This window comes from Centroberyx affinis, unplaced genomic scaffold (genome assembly GCF_046629955.1).
Source record: "Centroberyx affinis isolate AG114_WGS23_722 - 3 ecotype Tasmania unplaced genomic scaffold, CSIRO-AGI_Caff_v1 ptg000949l_1, whole genome shotgun sequence".
Taxonomy (NCBI): Eukaryota; Metazoa; Chordata; class Actinopteri; order Beryciformes; family Berycidae; genus Centroberyx; species Centroberyx affinis.
This window is the reverse complement of record NW_027279523.1, coordinates 210,560-238,193: the sequence shown is the minus strand read 5'-3', so window position 1 is coordinate 238,193 and position 27,634 is coordinate 210,560. Positions and strand designations below refer to the sequence as shown.

General features: G+C 42.2%; 1 protein-coding gene across 1 annotated transcript; it reads left to right on the top strand.

Annotated features, from left to right (window-relative positions):
• The first annotated feature begins 320 nt into the window (after nucleotides 1-320).
• On the top strand, nucleotides 321-27,412 carry fam91a1 (family with sequence similarity 91 member A1). Its single transcript, XM_071522027.1, is given in 25 exon segments — nucleotides 321-568; nucleotides 1,150-1,234; nucleotides 1,861-2,012; nucleotides 3,676-3,733; nucleotides 5,969-6,036; nucleotides 6,470-6,482; nucleotides 6,485-6,582; nucleotides 7,296-7,386; nucleotides 8,306-8,368; nucleotides 8,833-8,939; nucleotides 9,118-9,156; nucleotides 11,755-11,867; nucleotides 12,465-12,574; nucleotides 14,327-14,439; nucleotides 14,701-14,787; nucleotides 15,075-15,204; nucleotides 17,558-17,706; nucleotides 18,414-18,548; nucleotides 19,832-19,945; nucleotides 20,081-20,153; nucleotides 21,124-21,270; nucleotides 22,050-22,151; nucleotides 22,642-22,765; nucleotides 22,856-22,925; nucleotides 24,877-27,412. Coding segments are annotated over 25 exon segments (2,499 nt in total). The 5' UTR covers nucleotides 321-496; the 3' UTR covers nucleotides 25,063-27,412.
• The last annotated feature ends 222 nt before the right edge of the window (nucleotides 27,413-27,634 follow it).

Below are 27,634 nucleotides of genomic sequence, written 5' to 3'. Positions count from 1 at the left end.
CTTACCGGCATTATCTGATAGTCTATGGACCCCCCAAAACACCATCTGACATCTTGGTATGAGTCATACCAAACTTGTCAAACTTGTGTCTTAAAAGTCATAATGTCTTCTGCCACAGCAGTTGTTGTATGCTGTATGGCACTGCAAACAAACACTTTAGAGCTAGCTGGGAGACAATTATAGTTTGTATATTCGATCATGTTTGATGACCTCATCACTTCTCATCTGCCTCCTCGCACTCCATTCACATCCACGGTCACGCCTCGACCGGAAGTGACGAATATAGCCATAAGCGTGACGAACGGGTCGTTCGAAAATACAACAAGGAAGTGGACGTTTATTGCAAAGGAAAATCATCTCTAGACAATAAATCTCTGAGAATCGAAAGTCGGTCTACTCAACTGTGTGGTGTCGGGGGGTACAGTCAGTGTGGACTTGCCCAGAAGCCCGTTTCTGATCGTCTTGTGGGATTCTGCCGTTAGCCAGCTAGCTAGCAATGAACACGGACGTGGAATTTCACATCAGGCAGAATTATCCGTGGACCAAGCTACCAGCTAATGTCAAACAGGTATGTTCCCACCGAGCTGGGTTAGTGGGTACCGCTGTCCCCCTGGGGGTGAACAGTCAATGACAGCGTGCTCTGTGCGGTCCAGGCAGCTGTCAATGTCGAGCGGCTTGCTAACCTCATCTGCAGCGGCAGGGTTTTACCATTCAGCCGGAGCCATAACTACCCATCATTAGATTACAGCTAAGCTACGGTGACTGTGGCTAACTACATTTGCATCACATGACAGATTGACATGATATGTGGCACCACATGATGATGATATCGAATGGATATCACTTGTTATTATAGTAATCACACCCTTGTGGGCTATCCTACTCAAAATAATTGCAATGTGCAAAGATATGAAGACTGTTATACTATTAATAGGTTGCACAAATCCCACCTCCTGCTAAACGATTGAGCTATTATGCCAAGATGTCGTGTAACTGGAGGCGGGTGCATAGCGGCGCTTGAGAGTGCAGGAGTGCTTTGTGTTACTATACCAGAGACAGTATTATTACTCTTAAAGGGACTTTGACTATGCCAACTCCCTGCTGCCGTGTATCCAGTCTTCACCTCTCCTGTGTTTTTCTTTCTTGCAGAGTTTGGGAAACTCTCAGCGCGAGTATGAGAAGCACGTGCTGCTGTACAGTATTCGCAATCAGCTGCGATTCCGCAATAACCTAGGTGAGCAAGTCTGCCCCTCCTGCGTGAGAAACACACACACATACACACACACACACACACACACACACACACACACACACACACACTGACATTATGCTGTACTACACTGCACCATGCATTATTCATCAGTGTAAAGCTAAAAATCTAAACAAGGAGCTTACTTATCCCTTTGAATTTCACGGAATTTCACGGATCAAGAGTAAGTTCACCCACTCTCTCATTTCTAGATAGGCTAACAGTGTTTCTAACTGCATCAGGTCAACCATTAAATCTCAGCTTGGCAACAAACAGATTCACTGTACCAGCATACAAATTACAGATACATCTCTTGGATCACTGAAATGCTCTCCCTCTTTGCACACAGGGACAGTTGATGAGTGACACAGACATTGTTCAATTAACAGAAACGTGTTTAAACTACCAGTTAAATAATAGTTCAGTGGAAATTATATCGTAATGATCTTTAAATAGATATGTAATAATATAACCTTCATGTGATCAATTATATTGATTCCCATGCGATATAATGGAGCTGTCAGCATGTTGTCCAAAATCAATATTCCTTTTTTTAATCTGTGTTTATCCAGTGTAGATTGACTGAGAACCTGCCTGTGTTTTCTGTGTAGTGCGCCACGTGAGGAAGGATGAGCGCAAGTATTACGAGGAGCTCCTGAAGTACAGCCGGGACCACTTGATGCTGTACCCCTACCACCTGTCTGACATCATGGTCAAAGGGCTGCGTGTCACTCCCTTCTCGTATTACATAGGAATCATGGAGGTAAGCGACACGCTGCACCCCACGGCAGAATGGAATAGAAAAGAACAGGGTGGAATAGGAAAGATCTGCATATGATGTGGAATGTCTGAGCATCACGACTCCCTTCGTCTGTATCAACCATGAAAAACAGTTTATGGCAATCAGTCTTGTTTTAGGAGTCTAGCATTGCTTTCCTCTGAAGAGCAAGACAATAACATTGGTGATTTTAACTATTTCATCAGTGCTTTAAGAAACAGGAGCAAAGCAGGACTTCTTATTGTGCAATAGTAAAGATTCTCTAATTGGTTAGGGAAGATCCAGTCACTGTTAGATTAAATTCATCAATGTCCTCTATTTTGGCATCATTGAAAATCAGACCACAGCATCAGACCAAAACTAAACACTACCCTAAAACCATTATAATAAGAAGGATTTGCACTGTGTGTCTTACAACAGACTTCCTGATGTCATGCCCGATGAGTTCAGGGTTTACCTGGGGATTGGCAATAAACCGTATTTTAGGGTATAATGGAATGGATCCACATAAAAGTATGCATTTTTACAATAACACTATCATTGAGGTTTTATTTATTTTTAGAATATGTTCACCTTCTTTTTCTACAAATCGATTTCACAGTTTTAAAAATGTTTTAAGCAGAGCATTAAGAGTAAACATTTTGATTAATGTGTAAGTCATTGGTATCGGTGAGTCATGCACTTCTCATTCAATGGTGTAGGAAAAGCCAAAAACTGTCAAATATCGTTACACTGTCAAAAAAAAATAGGGAAAGTAGTGTAACATGGCATGTATTGCCAAGCCCTAGGGTCAGTACATTCAGAAGAAATATTGAGCTAGTCTATCAAGCATTCTGCATTGAGTAGAACCTCATTCTGCTGTTTCAGAGTAAAACATAACGTAATGCTTCTCAAATGCTGATAGGTTTGGTGTCAGTCGGGCACTAGGTGTCACTCAGCGTCTAATGAAGCCTCTTATACCGGCTTGCGGAGACACAGAGGACTGAGTCCAGGACAAACAAGCCCAGAGAAAATCTTTGCTGTTTGCACTGTGGTCAGTTTAAGCTTCGTCTGCATAACGGTTCACTCTCACTGATAAAGCTCAATCTATTGTTTGAGACTGGCACAACCAGGCTCACACGGCAGTCTGAGGTAGACTTTGACCAGCGCACTTCTCCTTGACTTTTGACATTGTCAGCTATGTTAGAAAGACTGAGCCCAGCGATGTTGCACGTTCAGTATGTGTGCTGGTCATAGCTACTGTACCTCCATTTAACTGTTCCTCATTTAGGATACTTCCCATTTCATTTGAACAGACTTGACTAATATGCCCAGCGGTCTTTCTTACAATGCTACTCATAAACATGAACAAACACAAACCGTTTAGTTTTCGGCTCATGCGTGAAAATGCTTCACCCATACGTATACGAAACTAAAATTGACTGAGCTGTAACTGTGGACACTAAATTGCTGAAGGCTATGTCATATTCCGATAATCCGTCTTAAGCACTTAATGAAAATGGTGAGTAGAAATTAGTGCAGCAGTCAGATCTGCTAATCCTGTTATTAATCAGACGCAAGGGGCATAGATTGGGGAGAAGAAAAATTGGTTTAATTCTTCCCTTTTTCTTTCCCCCGTTTTCTTTCATTCTTTTTTTTGCCCCTCCAGGATATTATGAACAGTGAGAAGAGTTACGACTCCTTGCCCAACTTCACTGCTGCTGACTGTGAGTTTTTTCTTTTTTCCATTCTATTTCTCTGTATTTCTTTCTCAATTTACCTTCTCTCCCATGCTGTAGAAATCACTTTATTTACTATGTCCTGTGTGCCTCCCACACCTACTCTCCCTTTCTCTCCCGTCTCTTTTCTGAGTCCACAATCCTTATTTGTTAAGAGCTGTCAGTGAATGGTGGAACAATCACTGTGAAGTGCTGCAAAACATTAACCTCCCCCCAGTACAGTGTGACCTTAGTGCTCTTTTATCTTTAAACTTAAAGATCTTTGAGGAATATTTGGCATTGTACAACATTCATGTTGCGTGGCATGCAGATCTCTACACTGGTTTATGAAACTCAGAACTCATATTGGCTGCCCTGGCAACTCATAATGAAATACCTATTTAACAGTTGCTCATGTTTTCTTCCATTAGTTTAAAATTGCATTTCTAACAGAGTCTTTGCAAGCTAAATTGGGGCAAACAAAAAATATTAATTTTCCCAGTTTGCAATTGTTGTTAACGAGTGAGTGTCGTACTCAAGGATTGCCTTCAGTAGGTGTAGTGTGTGTTTATTTAAATAATAGTTCAGATCGATAGATTAGGTTTTCAGGAGGTATTTTTGATTTGTCTTAAACTAGAATTCTTTTTTGTTTAGCCAGAAACAGTCATTGCCTCAGTGCTTTTGTTTTTGAGACACTGGAGGCAGGATTTGTTAATTTTTGTTAGAAAAGCTACTGCAAGTCAGTTGGGATAAAAAAAACATCTCTATAAACCACATGCTGCATCTTTTCAACCATTTCCAAACGATTTCACAACATACTCTAGGATATGAATGGACAGTGATTTGTCAAAGAAATGTTTTTCAATCCCACTGCCCTAGTATTGCTAATAAATGTTAATATTTTCTGTTTATCTCAATAACCAAAGTACTAGCCAAATGGTTTTTGGATAGACTGAAATAAATCCCATTTCATGGTAAATCAAATTAGCTTCTCAAAAAACGGAACTGCCCCTTTAAGATACATTTCTGATGTGTTCCTGCATCACAAAAATATATTGGGGAACTGTGTTCCTCAGAAATGATTGCAAAACCTGATACCGTTGCATCAGAGCTGAAAGTGAAACGCACGGCCAGCTGCAGGGTTCCATGACTTTCAGGTGGAGCGGGCTGAGGCAGCGGCCTGGGAGGGACTGAGTCCTGGCAGAGCGGGACCTTCACGCTGCTGAGACAGAAGGCTGCCAGCAGGCTGTCAGAGCCGAGCTCGGAGGGGCCTCTCTCCTCTAATCTCCCTGGAGGGGGCTTGGAAGTGTGTCATGCAGAAGTGGGTGGGGAGAGAGAGGCAGCGAATGTGTGTGTGTGTGTGTGTGTGTTTGTTTGTGTGTGGAGAGCGAGAGAGAGAGAGATTTACGTGGGAGGATGGATGATGTGAATGTGTTTGTGTGTTGTGTCTGTGTCTCTGTGAAGCAGCAGGATGTGTGTGTGGGACTCTGCTAGGTTGAGAGGCTGAAAGGCGAGCATCTCTGACCGGTCCCTGCTTGGCTTGGCAGCGGGCCCAGCACGTTTTGCTCTGCCCCTTCATGGCCTCAGCACCAGAGGGGAGGGGAGAGGAGGGGCACCTTCCACCACGGACAGGCTGGGATTTAGGGCCAAAATTTGCTTATCTGTACAGTATAATGACCGCCAAACTTTTGCTATAGGCGTAACATTTTCTCATACTAAACTTAACTCAGATATTGAATATTGACACATATGCTAATTTCGCCGCAGATAAAAATGCACACGAAATGCACACAAATTCACACAGACACACTCGGTATCATATTGTTATCCGCTCAGATCCCTCTGTGTATGTTGGTAGAAGGGCTGGTCGTGCTTCAGTGTGTGTGTCAGGGGATTGTATGAGAGAAGGTGTGTGTGTAAATTTGTGTGTGTGCAACTGCTCCCTCTGCGGAGCTGGGATGAGTCACTCTCACCACTCCTTGTGCCGAAATAACTCCCCAATATGAGGTTGGAAATATTCTGGAAACCAATTTACTTACTTTGCCTCTTACTATAACTCTCCCTCATTTTTTGAAGAGCCTGAGAGGCTATAATTGAAAAATGCCAGAGACACTTTCCCGCTGCACTGCAGCCAGATTTATTTGCTATAGTGTTAATGTGCTGTGATTTCTACAAGTTCACGGCCAATTACTGAGGCATGATTACGTTTTAATCTGTTGGACTCATTTTCGCATCATCCCACAGGTTTGAGGCTGCTTGGCATCGGGAGAAACCAGTACATTGACCTGATGAACCAGTGCAGGTCCTCCAAAGTGAGACATCTTACTCAAATAAACTTTCTTTAATAAGTTGGTTATTCATTGACAACATCATAGATTAGACTGATAGATTTCTAGTTTTTATAGTATGGACACTTTGTTCCTGTTCACACATTTAGAGTGAACTGTCTAAGGCCATAGGAATGCTGTGTGAATCTTTAATCAAGTGGTATCTCCCTTTCCACTCTATTGAGATTGGCCAATAACTTACAGCAAAGTAATAACGTATAAGCAAACTTGTTCAGCTCATGTAATGACAATTGCCAAAATGTGTAGCATGCTCAAGATAAAACGCCATAACCAACCTTCTCTTAATACTCTTGAATTTCCTTTCCATCATCCTCTCAGTAATTATAATCTGAACATTTCACTTCTCACTTCAGTAGATGTTGATGACTCCAGCTTCCCTGTTTGTCTCCTTTGTCAGAAATTCTTCCGCAGGAATCGGCGCGTGACCTGCTGCCGGCCAAGCCAGTGGAGATCTCCGTGGAGCCGTGGTGGGTGGCACAGACCGGCTTCATCACTGAGGACGACATCAGGGTGCGACACCTGCATTACTTGTCTCTCTTTGCCACATTTCCTATTAATTTGATAGATGTGTGTTTTCACAAGTTCTTAGTTTATTTGTAGTAATAGCAGGCTGGGATGGGTAAGATGCACATTGTTACACATATTTACACATATAGTGGTGGGAGTGGGGCGAGAGAATGACATGCAAAAGGTTCGGTAGTGAAGTGGTTGTGATTTCTCAGTTTGAGCTTGGAATTCCAACTGATGCAGTAGATGTCAAATAATTGACATCTACTGTATCTTCAGTGGTTTGACTATTTAATTTATTTTACAACAGTTGAAGGCATAGAGCAGAGACACTGCGAGGGGAGGACTGGTTTCCTTTGACCCACATGTATTACTGATCTTCACATGGAGTGAGAAAAGGTCACGTTAGCATGATTTTCATCTCGCGCTTTCGTAGCAATCTACATCTGTTCATCCCATGAGCCTCTGCACCGTGTGGAGATCACACCTCACTAAATATAGAGACTTGCCAAGTTCCCACCAGATCTTCTACCTTCCAGAAGAAAAAAACAATGTGAAAGATAGAAAGACAACCTAGGGATCCACACAATTATAATCATCCTCCCGACCACTGCAGCACTACAGGTGTTCATTTTAGATGTTTGTGACCCACACACACGCCAAGACAAACATATGTATGTGTAGCCTAATGGTGTCTGTTTGCTGTGTGGTTACAGATCTGTTCCCCAGCGGAGAAGAAGTCCATTGATAAGATGATAGATTCTGGTCCCCAGCTGGCTGGATCGATGGAGTACAACGTGGTCCTCAGTGAGTTTCCCTCCCACGTCCCTTTACCAGTTAAAACAACTGCAGCTGCACAGGTTAAAGGCACAATGAAATGAAAAATGACTTTTCACCTTGGTAGCTAATTCTCCATATCACAGCATACACCATTTAACAGTAGCTGCCAAAAACCCCCCCAAAAAAACAATTTTTATATCAAAATCCTTACCTTTTCTCCCTGGAGACCACAGTATTTTTAGTGGTGTACCTGCAGGTATACATAAAAATTCCAACCAAAAATACCAGCACAGGTTTTTGAACACTCCTCCCCTCCGCCCATCACATGAAACGGCTTTCAAAGTGACAGAAGTGGAAACAAGACACCATGGCTGCGTCCCGGTGGCTGGAATTTATTCGTTTTGAAGAATCTGGAATTTGCAATATGCAATATACTGCGCTGCTTTCCTATTTCCACGTTTGTTCTGTTCCAACCCGCCCACTTTTGAACAGTCTCCCCGCGTTATGTCCCGCTCTAACAAACCGTTTCAACTGGAAATACATTGAATTACAGAGGCAAGGCACCACCAAAATGCCGTTTTCTTGCAGCTTTGAGTCTGAATATGGATGCTGATGCCAACACTGTGGTTTAAGGTCTGGTGTGAATTTCAAGGAAGGAGCATTTGGACCGAGGATCTGTCCATGCAGTTTAAATGTTAATTGGAGAAAAAATTGGAGAAAAGTGGACTGGAGCAAATAGAATTAAACACAGGAGACTCTGTTAGGCCCATTTCAATACAAGTAGCTGTTTAAATGAGATTTGATTGGCTTGAGGTTTTCCCAACACGATTTGTTGTACAGTTTCATGTTCTCTCATTTTTTTTGGATTACAGGACCGTGATAGATTCTCTGATGTTCAGCATAGTGTGTTTGCATGGGATATAAAACATTTGTTTTCTCCATTCAGGCTTGTATAACCGTGGCTTCATCTACTTGGATGTCCCCATATCCGATGACAGCTGCATCTCAGGTGTGTGTGTGTGTGTGTGTGTGTGTGTGTGTGTGTGTGTGTGTGTGTGTGTGTGTGTGTGTGTGTGTGTGTGTGTGTGTGTGTGTGTGTGTGTGTGTGTGTGTGTGTGTGTGTGTGTGTGTGTGTGTGTGTGTGTGTGTGTGTGTGTGTGTGTGTGTGTGTGTGTGTGTGTGTGTGTGTGTGTGTGTGTGTGTGTGTGTGTGTGTGTGTACGTCCATGCACGTACGCATATACAGGTATTTTAAGTACACACACCAATCTCCTCCTTCTCCCTACTTGCTATTATTTGCCTCTGAGTTACTGACTAGCCTCTGAACAGTCTTATCTAAATCACAATGGGGGAGCCATCACCGAGCATTATGGATAATGGATGTCCGTTGATCTGAAAAGAGGCTTAATGGTGCTATTACAAATACATATAAAAACCTAGGCATGAGAAAGTTTTATGTCTGATCCGTTCTCAGTGCCGCCGCTGGAAGGCTTCGTCATGAACCGGGTCCAGGGCGATTACTTTGAAACGCTTCTCTACAAAATCTTTGTGTCCATTGATGAGCAGACAAACGTATCGGAGGTAGGCTTTTTTTTTTGTGCATGCTTGCTGTGCTCATTGAATATGATTGTGTGTGTGTGTGTGTGTGTGTGTGTTTGTGCGCGCGTCTGTGTGTGCGTCTGTGTGTGTTTATTGATCAGCTTTTCATTTTTTTTTCTTTTTTTTCTCTCAATCTTCTTTCTCCTTCTGTGCCTCTCAGCTGGCGAATGTGTTGGAGATTGACTTGGGCTTGGTGAAGGTGAGTATCCACTTGCTGGGGAGTGTGAGAGCCCTATTGTAATGTATAGTCTAAAATGCCCCTCTTCACCAGAGCATGAAAAAGTGTGGAATGTGGTCCCTCTCTCAGAATTGACACCGACAAAATGGAGAAGGCAATTTTCTTGGGCTCCATTGCGGTTTTGATGGGATTCTGAAAGGAGACGTGCTTTCGTTCTCTCAGTATGCGTGAAGGCACACGGTTTGGCTGCTTAGACTGAAAGTTAAATGGACCATATATGTTTTTTGCTAAATGATTAATTGGACCCAAATATACAGATTTATCTTTGCCATCAAATCTCATAGGAGGTTTAACAATGAAAGATTAAACCCGTATTTGTTTCTTGTTCCTGTGGTAATAGTATTACAGTCATTTGATTTCCAAAGGTATGCCATTATTAAATTAAGACGCTGGCAGTTTGCAGGCTAAATATATCATATTGTTTTATTAGAACAGTACATTGGCACTGCTGTCTCTTTTTTTGGCCCCGGGCTGTTCAAATGAAATTGTGTGCAAATCGGTTTTGCTGATATTGTTGGGAGAAGCTGGCATGGTGTGTAGCCTGGCAAGCAAATACTTCTGCACAATTTGGCTGTCTCTTTTATGGATACACACCCTCTCACACACACATATTGTGTCAGATGAGATCCGCCATGCCCCTTAGCACTGCCACAGACCGAGCAAGACCATTTGAAGGTGAATTGGTTTGACCTAGTTTCCCCCAGTTCCCATTCACGTTCTGTCAGACTCCCTTTCAGTGGCATGACCTCCAGTGTGAAGAGCTGAACGCCCGTCTCCCTCCGTTCCATCGCTTTCCTCCTGCTGAAAAGCAGCACTTGAGGGAGGCGGTTGAAGGTAGCAGCCGCGATGATTCTCCAAGAGAAAGCCTGTAACCTTTGAGATGATTGAGATGTCTGAGAGGTCTCTTTGGTGCAGAACTTTTCCCCATCCTGTCTTGCGTCAAACTGTTTTCTTTGTAACGACTACCTAATGGCCTCAGTGACTTGACAATTTTCCATTGCTGTGCTTCTATTGATATGGAAGTGGATGGCTAAGAGTTGACCTCGGCATGCACTTAGAGAGCTTTGAGGGGCAGGAAGCAATCAAGCCCACCGTACTTGACTGAGGTGGCTTCCTCAATCTGAATAAAAGATTGGATGGCAAGGGAAGTTTAAGACTGAATAAATTAGCAAATGAAAAGATGGAAAGGGCAGCCAGTCAGACAACTGCTAAGTGGAAAGTACACAGGTTAAGGAAGTTTCAGCCATCTGGCATCTGAGTAGAGTAATGGCTTTGTATTGTAGTTTCTGTGGGGCTATCAAGTGAGCATCACTCAAAATAGTACTTGGTCAGTTTTCACAATCTCGTTTCAACTGTGACAAATCAGCACTGACATCAGTAGAATTTGACCATGTGGTGGCAGTGCAGAACAGTGGTCGTCTTCTGACTTGACATCGTCCAAGTGACTAAAGGGTTGTTGTAGGACTGGGCGATAATTCAATATTATCGTTTATCGTCTTTCAGTGGAATCATATCGTGATGATATGATTTTGATATCGTGACACACATTTCTGCTGTCTAAATCGATGATGACAAGCAAATTTTACTTAAAAACTCTCATAAAATGAGGTATGGTAGGAATACTATTTGAATATTTCTGTTTTGTTTGACCTCACACCTAACATTACCATTCGGTTCAATGAGATGAACATTAATTTGATTATTTAATGTGATTTTGCATACATGAACCATATATGATATATATTGATATCGAGAAAAATCCTTATGATTATCGTGATATTGATTTCAACCATATCGCCCAGCCCTAGGTTGTTGTGTTGTTTTTTGGACTCCACTGTAGTCCATCACATTATCTTGATAGTAGTGGAGTGGTCCGTCTTATTTCAAGATATTGTTACTTTCTCAAAACAGCTGAAATTGCATTGGAAACAACTGATATTATCTCACCCCGTGAGATGTTTGTATCTCACCCCAGATTTTTTTTTCACTTGCTTTAAGGATGATGGGATTTTAAGTAAATGACTTGTTAAAAGGGCTATTTTTTTTGCAGTGTAGCAACAGTGGATTTTGACACTTTTGTGGGGGACAGTAGTTAAAGGAAAATTCACCCTGAAACACTTCAGCACTTGAGAGCTGACTCTTACGCTCAACTGGAAACTCTCGCTCTCAAGCTCTTACTGTTACTGTCGTTATTGCCCTTTCCACCTACATGCACAAAATATACAAAAAGTCCAGGGCCATTCTCTGGAGGTTGTTGAAAAGCATTCTGGGAAGTGTAGGAAATCAAAAACTGAAGTAGAGGTAGATGAGGCAGGTTGAGGGGAAAGTGGATACAGCCAAAAGGTGAATTACAACACTTCATCATAAAATAACTACTGGAATGTATTGAACATCACAGATTGGTGATAAATAACACTATAAGAGAGTCTGAAGGTGGAATGGTCTCAGAATTTGACCTTTAATGACGACCTTTAATGACGTCAAACTCTGAGACCATTTCACTGCATGGTGGGATTGAGGACAAGGCTGTTCGACTGTGTTTCTGCTGTGTCCCATCAGAATGCAGTTTCCATGTACTGTCGCCTGGGCTTCGCCCTGAAGAAGGGCCAGGTGTTCAGCTCAGAGCAGCTGCACCCCACCTGGAAGAGCGCCCCCTCTGTCAACAGACTCAAGTATGTGCTGTTCATCCATACAGCCATTTAATATCCATCTATCCCATCTTTCCATCAATCTGTTAATATCACATATCCACTCATGCATTCATTCATCCATCCATCCATCCATCCATTTATCATCCCAGTCTGCAATAGCAGTATGGTGGGCCCTGTTGAAACACCGGCTTTGTTTACATTTTGATTTGCTGGATTTGAGACTTTTTGCTTTGCTTATTAGTTGAGCTATAGTAATATTTTTAAACATTGAAGTAAAACAAACCTGTATTTTGAATTACAATTGGTTATGAAAGGTGCAAAAAGCTGTTTTTTTTCCAATTAAGCAAACTCTTATATATGTGAGGATCTTATGTAGACAAATGAAATTCAAATTTGGGGCTTCATTATCCATTCATCCATCTCATACATATCCATCTAGTAAATTTTTTGCCATCTCTCCTTCCATATCTGTTTTTGCAACTCATCAGTATGGAAATTCTCTGAATTTTGAAGGGAGCTACAATTATACAATGACAAATAAACTCAACTCGCACATGGTTTGAGTGCATGAGTCGTAGCGTAGTTAGTAAGTGTGGCTGTGTGTTTGTTGTGTGCCAGGAGCACCATGGACCCCCAGAAGATGCTGCTGTCCTGGGAGCAGGGCAGTCCCGTCATGGAGGGAGGCTCCTCAGCCACCGACACAGACACCACCAGCCTGGAGGACCAAGGTCTGGCTGCCTGGCTTAATACACACACACACACACACACACACACACACACACACACACACACACACACACACACACACACACACACACACACACACACACACACACACACACACACACAGTGTGGTGTATGTGCACACACTACTTTGTGATTGTTACTTCAAACATTCTGAAATAACAGTGCTAATTAGTCCCTAAGAAAGGTGAATCACAGGTCTGAAAGCTATTCTCACATTAATAGCATTTTGGTCTCATTTTAACTTTATAATGCCCGTTGGTGCTGTTATGAATAATGGAGATACTCAAACTTACAAATTGGATATTCTCAAAGTGGCGATTTTAAACATTGTGTGTTGTTAACCCAAATAGATGTGTCCACTCAGTCCTTTGGGTTTCCACTCTGTAGCGCAGGACTCAGGCAGTCTCACACAGGCCCCACGATTGGGCCCCAGGGGGTCACCCCAGGGCATGCTGGGATTTATTTTCAAATGCAAAAGTATATATGTACATCCCCAAAACTCTAGCTTTTCAGTCTCACAAAGGTGGCTCACTTATAACCGGGGTAGATCACCATGGTAACCTCTACTGCATGTCTAACCTGCTCCGGAGCAGGTTCAGTTCAGACTATGGGATCAGAACGAATAAAAGGCCCGCCTCCTGACCAATCAGGACTGTGGAAACATGGAATCACAATTCCTACAGGATCCTGATAGGAACAGAGACATTTAATTCAAATGAAAGTGACAAGTAATAAAAAGAACTGTATACGGGGAAACTATTGAATTAACAGATAGTGAGAAGGGCTGTTAGCAAGGTGACTGTGTTTACAGACCGGTACAACCACTTTGTTTTCTGTGATGATTTATTATATCAGAGTTATAATGTTTATTAGGCTACATCAGATATAATACATGTTTGTAGCATTCCCAGGCCATTGGCCCACTCTGGCTATGAAAGAGGGCTTCTATCAAAAAGAATGAATAAATATGAGCAATACAAAAACATAACAGTGAAAAGTAATAGTGTTGCAAACTGCAAATAATGTAATACTATTGATAACTATGGTCAAGTAATGTAAGCTACCTGCTATTTGAGAGAAGGACACAAATGTTAGTAATCCATTTCTTTCCCATACACACTTTTACAATCTACTTAACGTGTTAAAATTGTTGGCAACATGTTTACATAATCCCAAAATTATTTATAGTGTATTGTTTTTATTGTTTGATTCTTTTTTTGTTATATTTTAGGTGTGCTTATATGATATTTCCTTTTCCCCACTGAATCCTATTACTTTTGCTGCTGCAACAACTTAACGACAGTGATGAGTAAATCCACTGATCTGGATCTGTCCATGTTGCATGTGATTGGCTGTTTGGTACCAACCCCGCCTCTTTCATGTGAACGCTCTCATTCTGGATAGGTAAATCCTGGGTTGACAAAGCCAGCTGATAACCAGCTTCATGAGACTGGTTATCTGGGATCGTTAATGTTCGGTTTTGTGGCTGGCTAACGCAAAGATAGCCTGACTATATTGAACTTGCTTTATGAGACAGCAGGGCGAAATGTTGGGGGACAAGAAAGCACTTGTGCTGTTTGGAGTCACTTTAAGTTTAACGGGTACAGCATTATACTCACAGTACCAGCATTAAGGCTTTGATTCCTTATGGGGGCCAACCTTACTAATATATGCACTAATGGTACTGCACAGAATTTATTTTATTTTTGTCTTGTTTTTCTGTCTCTCGGCAGCAGACACAGCCAGCGTCAGCAGCCTGAGCATCCCGGTTGCGCCCACCAAGAGGATCGCCTTCCTCTTCGATTCCACCCTCACCGCCTTCCTCATGATGGGCAACCTGTCTCCGGTCAGTGAGGGGATTTGAATACACACACACACACACACACACACACACACACACACACACACACACACACACACACAACACACACACACACACAACACAAAAGCTTGCAATGTTGACAGCATAATAGAAACAGATGACTTTAATCTCCAAGTACAATAAATGCACAGCCAGTTGTCTTGGTAGCATCGTCATTGGACATTGACTGTAGATCCCACAGCTTGTGTCTAACTAGGTTCTTCTGCGTTTTTGTCTTCCTACCAGAACCTGAAGAGCCATGCAGTGACCATGTTTGAGGTGGGTAAGCTGTCTGACGAGACTTTGGACAGCTTCCTGGCTGAGTTGGAAAAGGTGAGACCAATGATGCCAACATTGAAAATAAAGATTAATTTAACATATTCCCTTTGTGAGGTCTCAGTCTGAACCTTGATGGAAGCCAGCATTTGCTATGAAACACTAAGGGATGCTAGCTCGATGTAGCAAAGTGATATACACATAGGCAAAGTCTTAGTGCTGGCACCAAATGTTTGGCCATGTGTGAAAAAAAACTTGATGTTTATACATGCTCACATGGAATCAGTACATACATGTGCACACACACACTGTGCTTCAAGCTCCTTCCTGGTCTCTGTCCCCAGGTGGAGAGCACAGCAGAGGGCGAGGCCCAGCGCTACTTTGACCACGCTCTGACCCTGAAGAACACCATCCTCTTCCTGCGCTACAACAAGGAACTCACTCAGGACCAGGGGCCCGATATACCTAACATAGGTACCTACACAGTGACCTGTCACACTCCCTCTCATACCCAGTATAGGTAACATCACACAAGACCTAGATGTCTACTTCTATGTAAGCCTGCACACAATTCCCTTGCTCCCTCTGTGTTGTCTGCAATTAGTTTTCTGCTGACATAACATGATTAATGATAAAAATACAGTCATCATTTTGTAATGATGTTGCAGACACACTGTCAAAACTGCAGATATCAGCCAGGCTGGTTAGCCACAACCGGAATTGAGGGTGAGAACTGTGTGCAGAGTGATTTAGGTGTGTGTGTGCGTGTGTGCGTGTGCGTGTGTGCGTGTGTGCGTGTGCGTGTGTGCGTGTACAGGAAGTTGTCTTGGTGACATTGTCATCTGACATTAACTGTGTGTGTGTGACATTCAAAGCGCAGGATCAGTCTTGCCTACATCTTTGTGACTTGAATTGTGAGCAAGCAGTTGATTCAAGTCTTATGAAATTTAGGTCCAGAATCGATGAAAGTGGTCCGCCTCTACTAGATGTTTCTACTGATGGTTGTAGGCTTGAGGTGTCTGGATTCTCTTGAAGGAGATGGAGGCTTCTCAAAAAATAGAAAGTAAAAATGTATAAAATGCCAAATCTACTCTGGTATGGAACCGCAAATATTTTTCTGACCTAAATCTAATTGACTGTCTTGTTACTGGAAGTGCTTTGTTTTTCTGTATGCCAATTAGTAAAATCCCAACCAGTCACCCCAAACTGTGACCCAAATGTGCAGAAGCTGAATCACTGCCACTGGCTCATCAGACAGTCCAGAACATATGACAGCAGTGTTTTGTGTGGTGAAGTAGACGGGGTTAGTCTTGGATGTCATGTCTCTCTTCCCCAGCTGAACAACTCCCACTTAACACTTGAATTAACCCTTTAGTGTTAGTAGGTCGATGAGTATCGAAGTGTCATTTTCATGTGAAAGTTCATGAACAGGGTGGAAGCTCCTCTGGAGTTACCAAAGAGGAAGCTGTTCTTCCATTTGTGGTGTTGTGGCAGACAGACTGCACCATGTCATTACTGCTGTCACTCTCAGCTGTCTGTCTGCCTTACACCTGTCTAATTCTGGACGGTTTCTGTTGAATATGGTGGTGTATTTCTGGATAGTGGCACACACTGAATCCATAATAAAGCTGTATTTTTTGACTAGTGTCCCCAGGGGGAGCAGCAGAGAGTAACTCCTTCAACCACAACAAAGCAAATCTCCTTGTAGTTACCATTGTGCCACCAGATGCTGTTTGTTTGAGTTGGCTGGGTGCCTCAGTTCTGATTGTCTATCTCTCAATCCTCCTCATCTGCTCTCCTAGGCTTCTTCTGGATGGTCTGCGCTGTGAGAGCCCGTTGGCTCAAACTAAGCCCCTACTAATACAGGATTTTTGAGTCTAGTAGTGACGTTGATAATTGTTCACTTAGGAACAGAGGAAAGTTTGTCTTGCCAACAAAAACAAATTTTGTGAATTGCCAACAGATTGCCACTCTGGTCTTCTTTATTGCTTCAGCACTGCACTCCTGAATTAGCAGTGAAGTTGAATGGTTAACTTAAATTATTCATCATAAACAAATCATCATCATAACCTACTGTAGACTGAGATAAAACGAAAATGGCGATCAGACTGCATAAACTGTGTTTTGTAAATGATTGTTCTTCTCTAGGTTGTAGAATCAGTGTAAAACATTAGTGCCTAAACCTCTTTCACTAAATTTAAGTGATGGTGGAAATATCCACAGAACTATACCCTGATTGAATTGTCTGTGAAAGGGCAATATCAGCAGTTCATATCAGTGCATTGATATACTTTATATCTGTCACTTAGTAAGTCCAGAGCTAGTAGGTGATTATCAGATCCAAGAATGCCGATCCAAGTCGATACTTGTATTCTTGTGGAGAACGTTCTTCCCAAGTTGTCTTGGAGAAAACAATCTTCTGAAGAACATGAGCACAGAGAACGCATCTTTATAGTTTGGGATGGACTGTGTACTTGAAGTCACGCAATCAATTAAAACTGGCTCTGTGCTATAGACTGTGGCGCTTTTTGGACATGATTGTTCTCGCAATGAATCTTTGGGCTGCCCATTCATCCTCATCGACCAAATCACCATCTGATGCTTCCTCGACTGACCGAGTAAACTTCTGGGATCTTTATCTGCCCTTTGTTCTTGCCGTTCTGTTGTTTTGGAATCGTACCTCGGAAGTTCAATGTTACATCAAGCACATCATGGAGGACACAAGAAGGCATGTTCAGAAAGACCCAATCACTCTCACTTGGCTCTCAGTCTACTCCACATACCAAATTCCTCTGTCTCTCCGCCCCCTCGTTTCTTCCCCCTCTAGGTTTCCCCTTGGACATGCTGCGCTGTGAGAGTCTGCTGGGTCTGGACCAGGCCACCTGCAGCCGCGTCCTCAACAAGAACTACAAGCTACTGGTCTCCATGGCGCCGCTCAGCAACGAGATCAGGCCCATCAGCAGCTGCACGCCTCAGGTACTGAAGCCTGGAGGATGCTCTGTGGCAGGCTGGGAAGTTGGATCAAGTGGCGTGTGTGTTGGGGATGTAGAGATATCTGTTTTGTGGGTGTGTGTTTGCTGTGTGTATACTCTTATGTGTGCAGTGTGTACAGCCTGGGGAGGTGTGTGACTGCGTGTATGTGTTGTGTGAACACCCAGCCTGCAATTGCCCCCAACAACAAAGCTACAGAGAGAGAGAAAGACTCATAAGCAATTCCACTGCCTGGCCATGCTCCAGCTTTCTGGCTGAGCGCAGACACAGAAAGAGAGAGAGAGAAGTTAAACTCTTGTTGTGCCATTCATGCTGCTGTTTATTCTCAGACTGCTGGGACTCAGTGAAATGGGAATCGATGAATTGTTTTCTTTGTGCTTTTTTTTCCTATTCACATCTCTAACAGTTTCAATTTATACTCTCTGACAGAAGAACAACACAGAGAATGAAGGTTCCTAATCCTGTGAGATAACACAAACCAGAATTTTCTTTTGGCTTTTTTTGCTTTTTGTTTGATTTTAAATTCTGTGTGTATGTGAGAAATGAGACAGAAAAAGTGTGTCTGTGTGAGTGTGTACATATGCATACATTATTTACGCTTCTGTGCACTTAAATTTGTGTATACGTTGTGTGTGTGTGTGTGTGTGTGTGTGTGTGTTTGTGTGTGTGTGTGTGTGTGTGTGTCCCCGCAGCACATTGGCCCGGCCATCCCTGAGGTGAGCTCCATCTGGTTCAAGCTGTACCTGTACCATGTGACCGGCCAAGGCCCGCCGTCTCTGTTGCTCTCCAAGGGCTCCAGGCTCCGCAAACTACCAGACATATTCCAGGTTAGTCTGAAGTATCAGACATATTATTCCAGGTTAGTCCAAACTACCAGACATATTCCAGGTTAGTCCAAACTACCAGACATATTCCAGGTTAGTCCAAACTACTAGACATATTCCAGGTTAGTCCAAACTGCTGTGTGAGTTTGAATTTAAGTCTGAGTTTGAGTTTGTGTGTGTGTGAGTGTACACAGATAAAAAGAAGTCTTTCCTAGACTAGATACCTCTTTGAGGTCAGATAAGAAAATCCACATATATGATAAGAAAAGCCACACGTTGCTAGTAAAAATCAAGACATATTCAGTGTCAGACTGAAGACCTGATTGGATATTTCTTCAGTCTTGTTTGACACCTACCTCTTTTTTAAAGTGTGACCTTGCCATTTTGATTTGAGGACCAGGTAGTCTGAAGCAAATCCAAGACGGCTTCCTTTGTTGCTCTCAACCTTCATTCGTTAACAAAGCACCAGGTGCATCATGATCACAGCCACACTGCAACATGCATCCTGCATTTTCCAACTTCCAGGGAATTTCTGGAATATTATGGAATTTTGTGAGGTGTATTCCAGACAGGGAACATCAGGGAATTTGAGAAATTCTCTAGGGAAGTCAGGGAATATCAAGGAATTTTACAAATGGGTCACTTTACAGCAATATAGCAGCATGTATTTTCCCACTTGTTTCGCACATTCATTGCATTAGATGGTGGTTTTCAGCTGTTTTTCTTTCCTAACTGTAGTAGAAACCAGACTGTTTACATTTCTCAGCTAAAAACAACATTAACAAACCAGGAAGGAATAACATTTTTAGGTCATGGAAGCGCTCTTACTTAATCATGGAATTTTACATCAGGGCCACAGTGGGAACTTTGAATTTCATTTAAAATCTTTGATGTTAATGTTTTGCACAGTGGAATGGGTGATGACATCAGATTAGTAGACACATGATCTGTCATTATCCCACCTTGAGCACCTTGAGCATGACGTTGACGTGTCAGATTGGAAGCATGTGAGGAGGGGTTATTCCTCCTCTACATCTTTCTTTCTCACTTCCTAGAATGAACCACTAATGTAAGCAATACTAGTAAGATTATTTAATAAGATTATTATTTATTACTTGTAGAAACTTAATTTGGTAAATCCCAGAATCTTCAAATCACAGTGGAAAGTGATACTAGATGGAGTACATGATGCTATTTACCATCATACTGCATTCTCGATGGTTACAGCTAAGGCAGTGGGTGTCTACTGTGGAAACATCCTGTGTTGAACCAGTGTTCTGTTCCAGGTTTATGACAGGTTGCTGATCACTTCCTGGGGTCACGATCCCGGAGTCGTCCCTACGTCCAACGTGCTGACCATGCTCAATGATGCCCTCACACACTCTGCAGTACTGATCCAGGTGAGCGCGTGTACACACACACACACACACACACACACACACACACACACACACACACACACACACATAAGAAAAACTTTAAGCCACATTAATGCCTGATAAAGTTTGTGTGTGTGTGTGTATGTGTACCCTCAGGGCCATGGAATGCACGGCCACGGAGAAACAGTTCACATCCCATTCCCCTTCGATGAGGAGGATCTGAAAGGAGGTAAGCTATGTGAATACAGCTGTAAAATTAATTGGTAATTGATGTTGTAGTATAGCCTATATGCTATGCTGCATCTGTTCATGATATACTGACTGTACTTAGTGCTAAGTACTGAGGACTTTGCTTCTAATTCATGGAGGTGATCGTAATGTAATGGGAGAGACATTTCACTCTGCAAGGGGAATGCCACTCAATTTAATGATATTCTTTTGGTCAAATTAGTATTTTTGAGCATGTACTATTCTCTCTCAAAGCTCAAAACCACAGAGTGAAGACTAATGTATGATGCCTTACTAATATACAGCCTGGAGCTGATCCACTGAAAATGAATGGGAGACTGACTTTGTCGTCAGGGGATGTTTGTTGAAGGTTCACTGGCACAGGCCAAACTTTCCTAGGTTATACAGTAGAAATAGGTTATTGGCTAATAATAATATCATTATCCACTGTTAAAATTGATGCTGGATTATCAGTCAGTGCCATGTTGTGTGTAAATGATTAACACTACCTCAATCCAGCAAGCCAATTGTGGTCCTTTCTCTGGTGACTCAAATATTCACTGTTTTGGCTTTGAGGGCTTAACTCTCCAAACATCCTATGTACGCATTTTGAATCGTCTTTTTGAATCCTTTTATAGTGTATCCAGCTTAACAGTAACAACTTAATGCGAGTCTCATCCTTCATCCTCCTAATACTTTTGCTTTCAGAATATTATATCCGCCGGAGAAATAAGTTTCATATGAAACTGACACTGTACTTTTCAATAAGATAATCTACATAAAATCCTATTCATCCCTTTGATTGCTTGCGTTTGGCCCGTCTGGAGTGCAAGAGTGCACTTTTGGGACGTTCCCACTGGATCCATTTTTGCCATACAAAATCAAACAATCCCAGGATGTCTGTCACAGAGTAACTTTACCCAGATGTGAGTTGAAGTGATGTGGCCTATCCCTCTCTCCTTCCCTTGCAGAGTTCTCCTACTCCAACATGTGTGTGCACAAGGCCCTGCGGACGCTGAAGGAGCATGTGGATCTGGAGCATCAGTGCGGCTACATCACCATGCTCAACTCCAACAACAGGCACCGCCGCAGGACCAGCGACACCACTGACTGCAGGGGTGGGGGCCAAGGACACGGACACACACACACACGCACACACACACACACACACACACACACACACACACACACACACACAGTTTCAGCTACATATGGGGCCCCAAAACAGACCCATGCTGTGTTTGAAATGATACCTTATTCCATCACACACTCACTTTTGTTCAGAGAGACACAGACTCTTTTTGGCCAATGTGTTTTTGAAGTTTGAAGTTTGTGTTTCTGACTGTGTGTGTGATTGTGTGTTTGTGTGTGTGCCTACGTACGTGTGTGTGTATGTGAGCATTTGAATGACAAGACATATAGTTGAATTAGTAAGGATGTCCTTGCCTCTGATGGCCATTAGCACTGATGGTGCAAATTTGATAAGCATTGCTAGCAGTCCAGTTTAATTATGCTGTTTGTCTGTATAATTGTGTCTCTTGCTGTGATCGCCCTTGCTAATGGATGTAGATCGAACATTCTTAGCCTTTTCCTTGAGATTTTCTGATTAAATTTTGTTGATCTAATCCATCACAGATTTTGTTGGACATGGATAGCTACGCACATAAAAGCATTTTAATGCACTGCACAATTTATTTTAATGGACAAACCCATGGTCTTTATTCAGCAATAACAAAACAAATCTACACAAATTAAGTCAAAGCTTGGATTGAAGTTGTGCATATAATTGAGCTTCTTAATTGAAGGTCATTCAAGCTGTAATTTAGCCGTAATCAATTTCCCAGAATCAGGCCTTCGATGCCTTAATGCTGATTGAAAGTTGTTGTTCGTCTCCAAGGAGACACTCATCTCGGCGGAGGCCTGGACACCAACGGCAGCACTGAGTCCTTTGAGCTGGTGACGGAGGAGAACAACGGAGAAGGCAAAGGAAAAACGGACAGTAGGTCTTTCTTTTTTTGGTTTATACTGTATATAGATGTTTTCCGATTATGTTTTGGGCATTTTTACCTTAATTAGATAGTTGAAAGTAGAGAAAGACAGGCGTGAGAGGGGAATGACATGCAACAAAGGCTCTGGGCCGGATTCAAACCCAGGATGTTGCAGTCACATGGTATGCACCCAGTTAGGTTTAATATACAGCAGTTCAGCCATTAATGGTAACTGGGCAATCTCTTGCTATCATTCTCATTTGGAATGACTGGAACAGTTTGTTATGGGCGATGACTTGTAAAATAACTATTAAGCAAAATACTTTTTTGAAAACCTACTTCCATGTCCTTGTTTAAAATTCTGTTTAAAAATGTTTTTTTTTTTTCTGTGATAAGTGACAATTCTGTCCCTTGCTTTTTGAGTGCCGCTCTGATTTCTTAACAATTTATGCTGTATTTATTCCCCATCCCTCCCTTCCCCTTCCAATCTCTGTTTTTCAGCCCTGTCATCTGAAGACGAGTGGGTCCCATTGGAGCTGTGCTTCGGCATGCCCCTCTTCAGCTCCGAGCTCAACCGCAAAGTGTGTCGAAAGATCGCTTCGCACAAACTGTGCAGCAAAGAGAGGTAAAACGGCACTCAGTGCCACTTTCATTCCCCCGCTCCAGAAAAATGAATTCACAATTGAATTCACAAAAAACTTTTTGGTTGTTTCAGCCTACAAGAGCTACTTCACTCGAGCCGAAAGCTATCACTGAAGGTGCTGAGCTTCGTTCAGTCATTCCAGGTAAGAGCGCTCTCCCATCTTTCTGCTACTTGAGACGACTTGCAGCAAGGAAAAGAAGCAACAAGGTCCAGTGAGAATATGAGGAGTTAGAGATAAGAAAGGTTTCATTTTACAGCTTTAACCAAGGTTCAAGATAATCATTAATCATTTATATCTGACTTTAACAGCACTGTTGTTTTAATGTAGCTCAGATACAACTACCTCTAGTATGCAGGCTAGTTGAAAACCAGTTTGGTCACGGTTGAAGAAACAGCAAAGGTTTCTGGCATATTTAAAGGCCTCCTCCAGTGATGTCATCACCCCATTCAAATTTCCAGTCAAACAGTGAGCTACAAGAGGCTGTGACAGGCAAGAGGTTTTGTTCGGCATGATGTGAAGCACAGTGCACTCCCTCGAGTGGCCTATGGCTTTCATGAACTGGTAAATCAGCAATAGTAAAAAAGAATGCAAATACTCTGTAAACCTTTTATTTTGAGTCAATATTAGTTAAATTATAATGATTAAATAGTATTCTTGCACCAAGAAATATACAGTAGCTCTAGTACCAGTATGATCAATGTTTAACTTAAGAGTTTTATGGTCACAGATTTGTGTTGAACATGACTCATCAAATCAGAAATGAGCACCAGAACTATCCTTTTTTTTGTAAAACCTCTCTGAAAATGGCCAAAATGATGTATGAGTGTCTCAAAATGATGTATGATTATTTCCAGCAGTCACAGTCCCAGCTGATATTGGTTGCTGGTGTGAAGCAAGTGAATCAGGGTGAGGTTGTACAACGCTGCCGTTTCCAAAAGGCAGGGATCAGTTGTTACCTCACTTAGCGTTCTCAATCCAATACTCATAAGGCTTCAATAGGAAATGAAAGAGAAGAGTGCTTTAGATTTTTTTCCTACTCATAAGGCTTGTTTGAAAATCTTGAAGTTGTTTCTGTGGCGGATGAGGGCGTCTTCAAGACCTGCATGGAGAAGAATTAACAATTTGAGAGGAGGTTGTTTGGTAAAAGAGTCACAACACATAATCACTTCCTTATTTTTGCAAAAGTAGGTATAAGGGTGTTTGCTAAAATGCGTCCCTGGAAGGAGGGTGGTAATTGGGTGTTGAGGGTCATTTACCAAAAAGTAACATATTTGATGGTATAATGGAGCAGTGAACAGCAGGTACTATAACATTTTTTCCCAAAAGGGATAGGCTTACAGCATTTTAGTATGAAACCCTTTACACGCTGATTGGCAGTTTGATACAATTCGCTACCACTGGAGCAAGTGATGGCTGCAGCTTGACTAGTATCTATAGATAGAAATTAAGAGTGATGGGGGGGAAAGACTGCCATTGGGAAAGAAGTTGCCATGTTCTTTCATTTGCTTCCCTAGGTTTACACTATTGGACTCCTTTATTTTGATAAGGCACGGCACCATTACTGGATGAGGATGAGCTGGTATTTTGAGCAATCACATCCAAACTTTTCTCAAGCAGTTAAAAACACTGCACTGCTTCACATTAATGGCATGCTGCAGTTGTAAGTGTCTCATGAGATCAAAATGTACCCATAACGCTGTGCCAGTCTGAGTTTGCAAAGTATAAAAGTGAAAGGAGTAAGATATTAACAAGCCACAGTAACATGTTTAATATTGTAAGTCAGGTGTTTTACCAGATTTCTCATAATCGGAGTACAAGCTTACCTGGGTTATTCTAAGTTATAATGTTTAGAATTGACCCAAAACCAGGTTAAAAACTTAATTCTCCATGCATGTAAATATAGGGCCTGTGTTTTGCCTAAATATTTATAACTTTAAGTTTTCAACATCTTGCCTCTTCTACCTATATGAGACCATTCTACCTAGGTCAGGCCTTTGCCTACAATTTTCATCCCAGAAAAATTCATCCTTGCTCCACGTGCCGTCTGTTGCACCATGTGTTCTGACCAGTGACCTTTGCCCTGTGTTGGCAGGACGGCAGCCAGAGTGCTGACCCGGAGAGCGGCATATCGGGCCCTCTCAGCCAGCCGCCGGCCGAGTCCGGCGTGCCCCTGCCCGCTCTCAACCTCCTCTTCAAGGAGGGCCAGCTGAAGGAGTGGAGTGGGCGGGCCCCTCCTTCTCTGGACATCTCAGCGCTGCAGAAGGACCAGCCCACATAGGCCACATAGGCCCCAAAACCTCCACATTTGGTCGCGATGAAATGCCATCTCATTGAAAAGGACCACCTTCTGTCGCAATGTCACCTCCCAGCGAGGGAGCAAATTCTCACACACGCTTCAACCCCGCCTCTCCATGTCCGGTCACAAGGAAGCGCCAACCTTCACAAGCCCCGCCCTCTTCCATCCATATCTTGTCATGGGAAACGAAGCCCCATCCGTCATTCGCCTATGAGGCATCGCCCTTCTGAAAGACTAGTCAACACTAGTACAGTACCGACCCCCAAGCTATTCCCCCATGTGATTGCTCGTGTTTGTAACAAGGCAGTGTTATCTGTTGGAGTGGTGCTGTCATCACAGTATATAACAGTGATGCAGGGGCAGCATATAAGAAGACCTTATAATGGGACACTACTGGAAACAAAAGCGCTGTTCCCCACTGACAGGCGAAGGTCCTCTGCCCTTCAGTCAACAGGTGTTGTTGTTATCCTTGAGAGGAGAGAGTAACATGGTTAATATTATAGATGTTATAAAAATGATCCACAGAATAAATGACCTAAGTGTTGAATGGACGTCTTCAGGAATCATGTGACATATGCATTTTAGGACCAAGTCTTTGGACTCACCTGGCCACATCTGGCCAATTAGTCCAAATACAACCCCCCCCCCCCCCTCCCCGTATTGTCTCACATTAAGTGATCTGATGCATGATACCGTTGCACAACTTATGTCATAAGAATACCTTCCTCATGACTTGTTCTTGATATTGGAGGCATTTATAATTTGCACTGTGCGGGATTCCTCCAAACCTGTGGATGAAGTAATGTCATGTGAAATGTTTTTTTGTTTTGTTTTTTTACGTTGTATCGGTTGGATCGGTTGGATCCCTAGTATTGCTCGCATGATTTCAGAGCTGTAGTTCACGCTGTTTGCCACTAGGCAGTGTTTCATCTTGGAACTCAAATAGGTTTGAATTCGAATTTGACTGGGCATCAGAGGAACCTGCTGTTATTTATCCTCTGTTTTTTGCAGAACATTTCTCTCTCAATATGAGAGAACACCAAAGACCAAATTTTCTTGTTTTGTTTTTTTCTTTTATTGTGACTTTTTTTCAGAAACTTCTGTTTTACTGTCATTTTTTTTTATTTTGCTGCCTTATTAATGTTGGCCTATCAACAGCTACCAGGTCTTGGATCAAATCCATTGATTTGATTTTTTTTTTTTTTTTTCTTACACATTTTTTTAGATTTTCTAAGATTCTTTGAAATGATTTAGAGGCATTTAAGTATATCTAATCAATGAAATCAACAAAATTGGTTCACAAACTATTAACCCTCACCCCTTTCCAAAAAATCTGACAAGATTAACCAAGTGCACCTAATGTGATCCAACAGAACAGTCGAGTCTATGTGTTTGACCCAGGCCTGTTGCCACTGCTGCCTGCCAGGATCTTTCCCTGGCTCGACTCCAGTTAGTGTGCAGTGCACTCTTGGCCAGTCCACCGCACTCTCCAAGGGATTCTGTTTACAACCGTGTTTTGAAAAATAGGGTTTGTAGTCCAGAGAGGAGTAGGCAACTTTGTTTCAAAGCCCTGCCACGGACCCATGGGACAGAAATGCTAATGTTTCGCCTAGCGTCTGAGAGATGTGATGGCCCAAAAAGTGTCTGATGTCTGTCATGAATTTTCAGTGTGGCTCCGAGGACATAGAGTACTTTTTATTGCATTTAGAGTGGTAACTCATTTTGTTGAGTTTTTCTTTCTTTATTGTTGAAGGGATTTGCCTTCTGCAGTTTTTTTGACTGACTTGTGGTTGTTGTTTCTAATAACATGATGGTGATGTAGAAAAAAAGGCTAACATGAGGTCCCGTTGAAGCATGATGACTGTGTAGAAACCATTGTGCGTATGTTGTGTGTGCGTGTGTATTGTACACCTCACTCAGTCCCACGGTGTGTTTTCGTACACACCCACCTTTCACAATAAGAGTCCCACGATCTGCCAGACCCTTATCTAGTCGGTCCCCCCGCAGTACTCAGTCATCCCAGATTCCCCCCTTCCATCCACCAGTGTTTCAAAAAAAATGCTAGTTTTATATGTCAGCCTACATTTTAGGAAATCTTTGTTGTAGCTTGTTTAATGGGACTGTGAATATTATTGACCGAATAATAATGATATGATGCTCTTGTAATTAAATGGGTTAAAAAAAAAGAAAGTGACATTCCTCCATAACATGACCTTCCTCCATCCCCGCCTATCTCCCCTTGCTCCAGAGATACGTGTTATTATTACAAATGAATATGTAAAAAGTATATGAAAATATAAATAAATATGTAATAAGAAAAAAAAATCTTTTTCCTCCCTTAAATTGTCTGCAGTGTCATCTTTCCTTAAACACTACCAGTCAAAAGTCTGGACACACCACATTTTTCTTTATTTTTATAATTTTCCACATTTTAGAATATTAGTAAAGACATCAAAACTATGAAATAACACAAATGGAATTATGCAGTGACCAAAACTAAAGTAACCGCACTTTGCCTTGATGGAAAGGCAAAGGCTTTGGAAAGAAATCCATA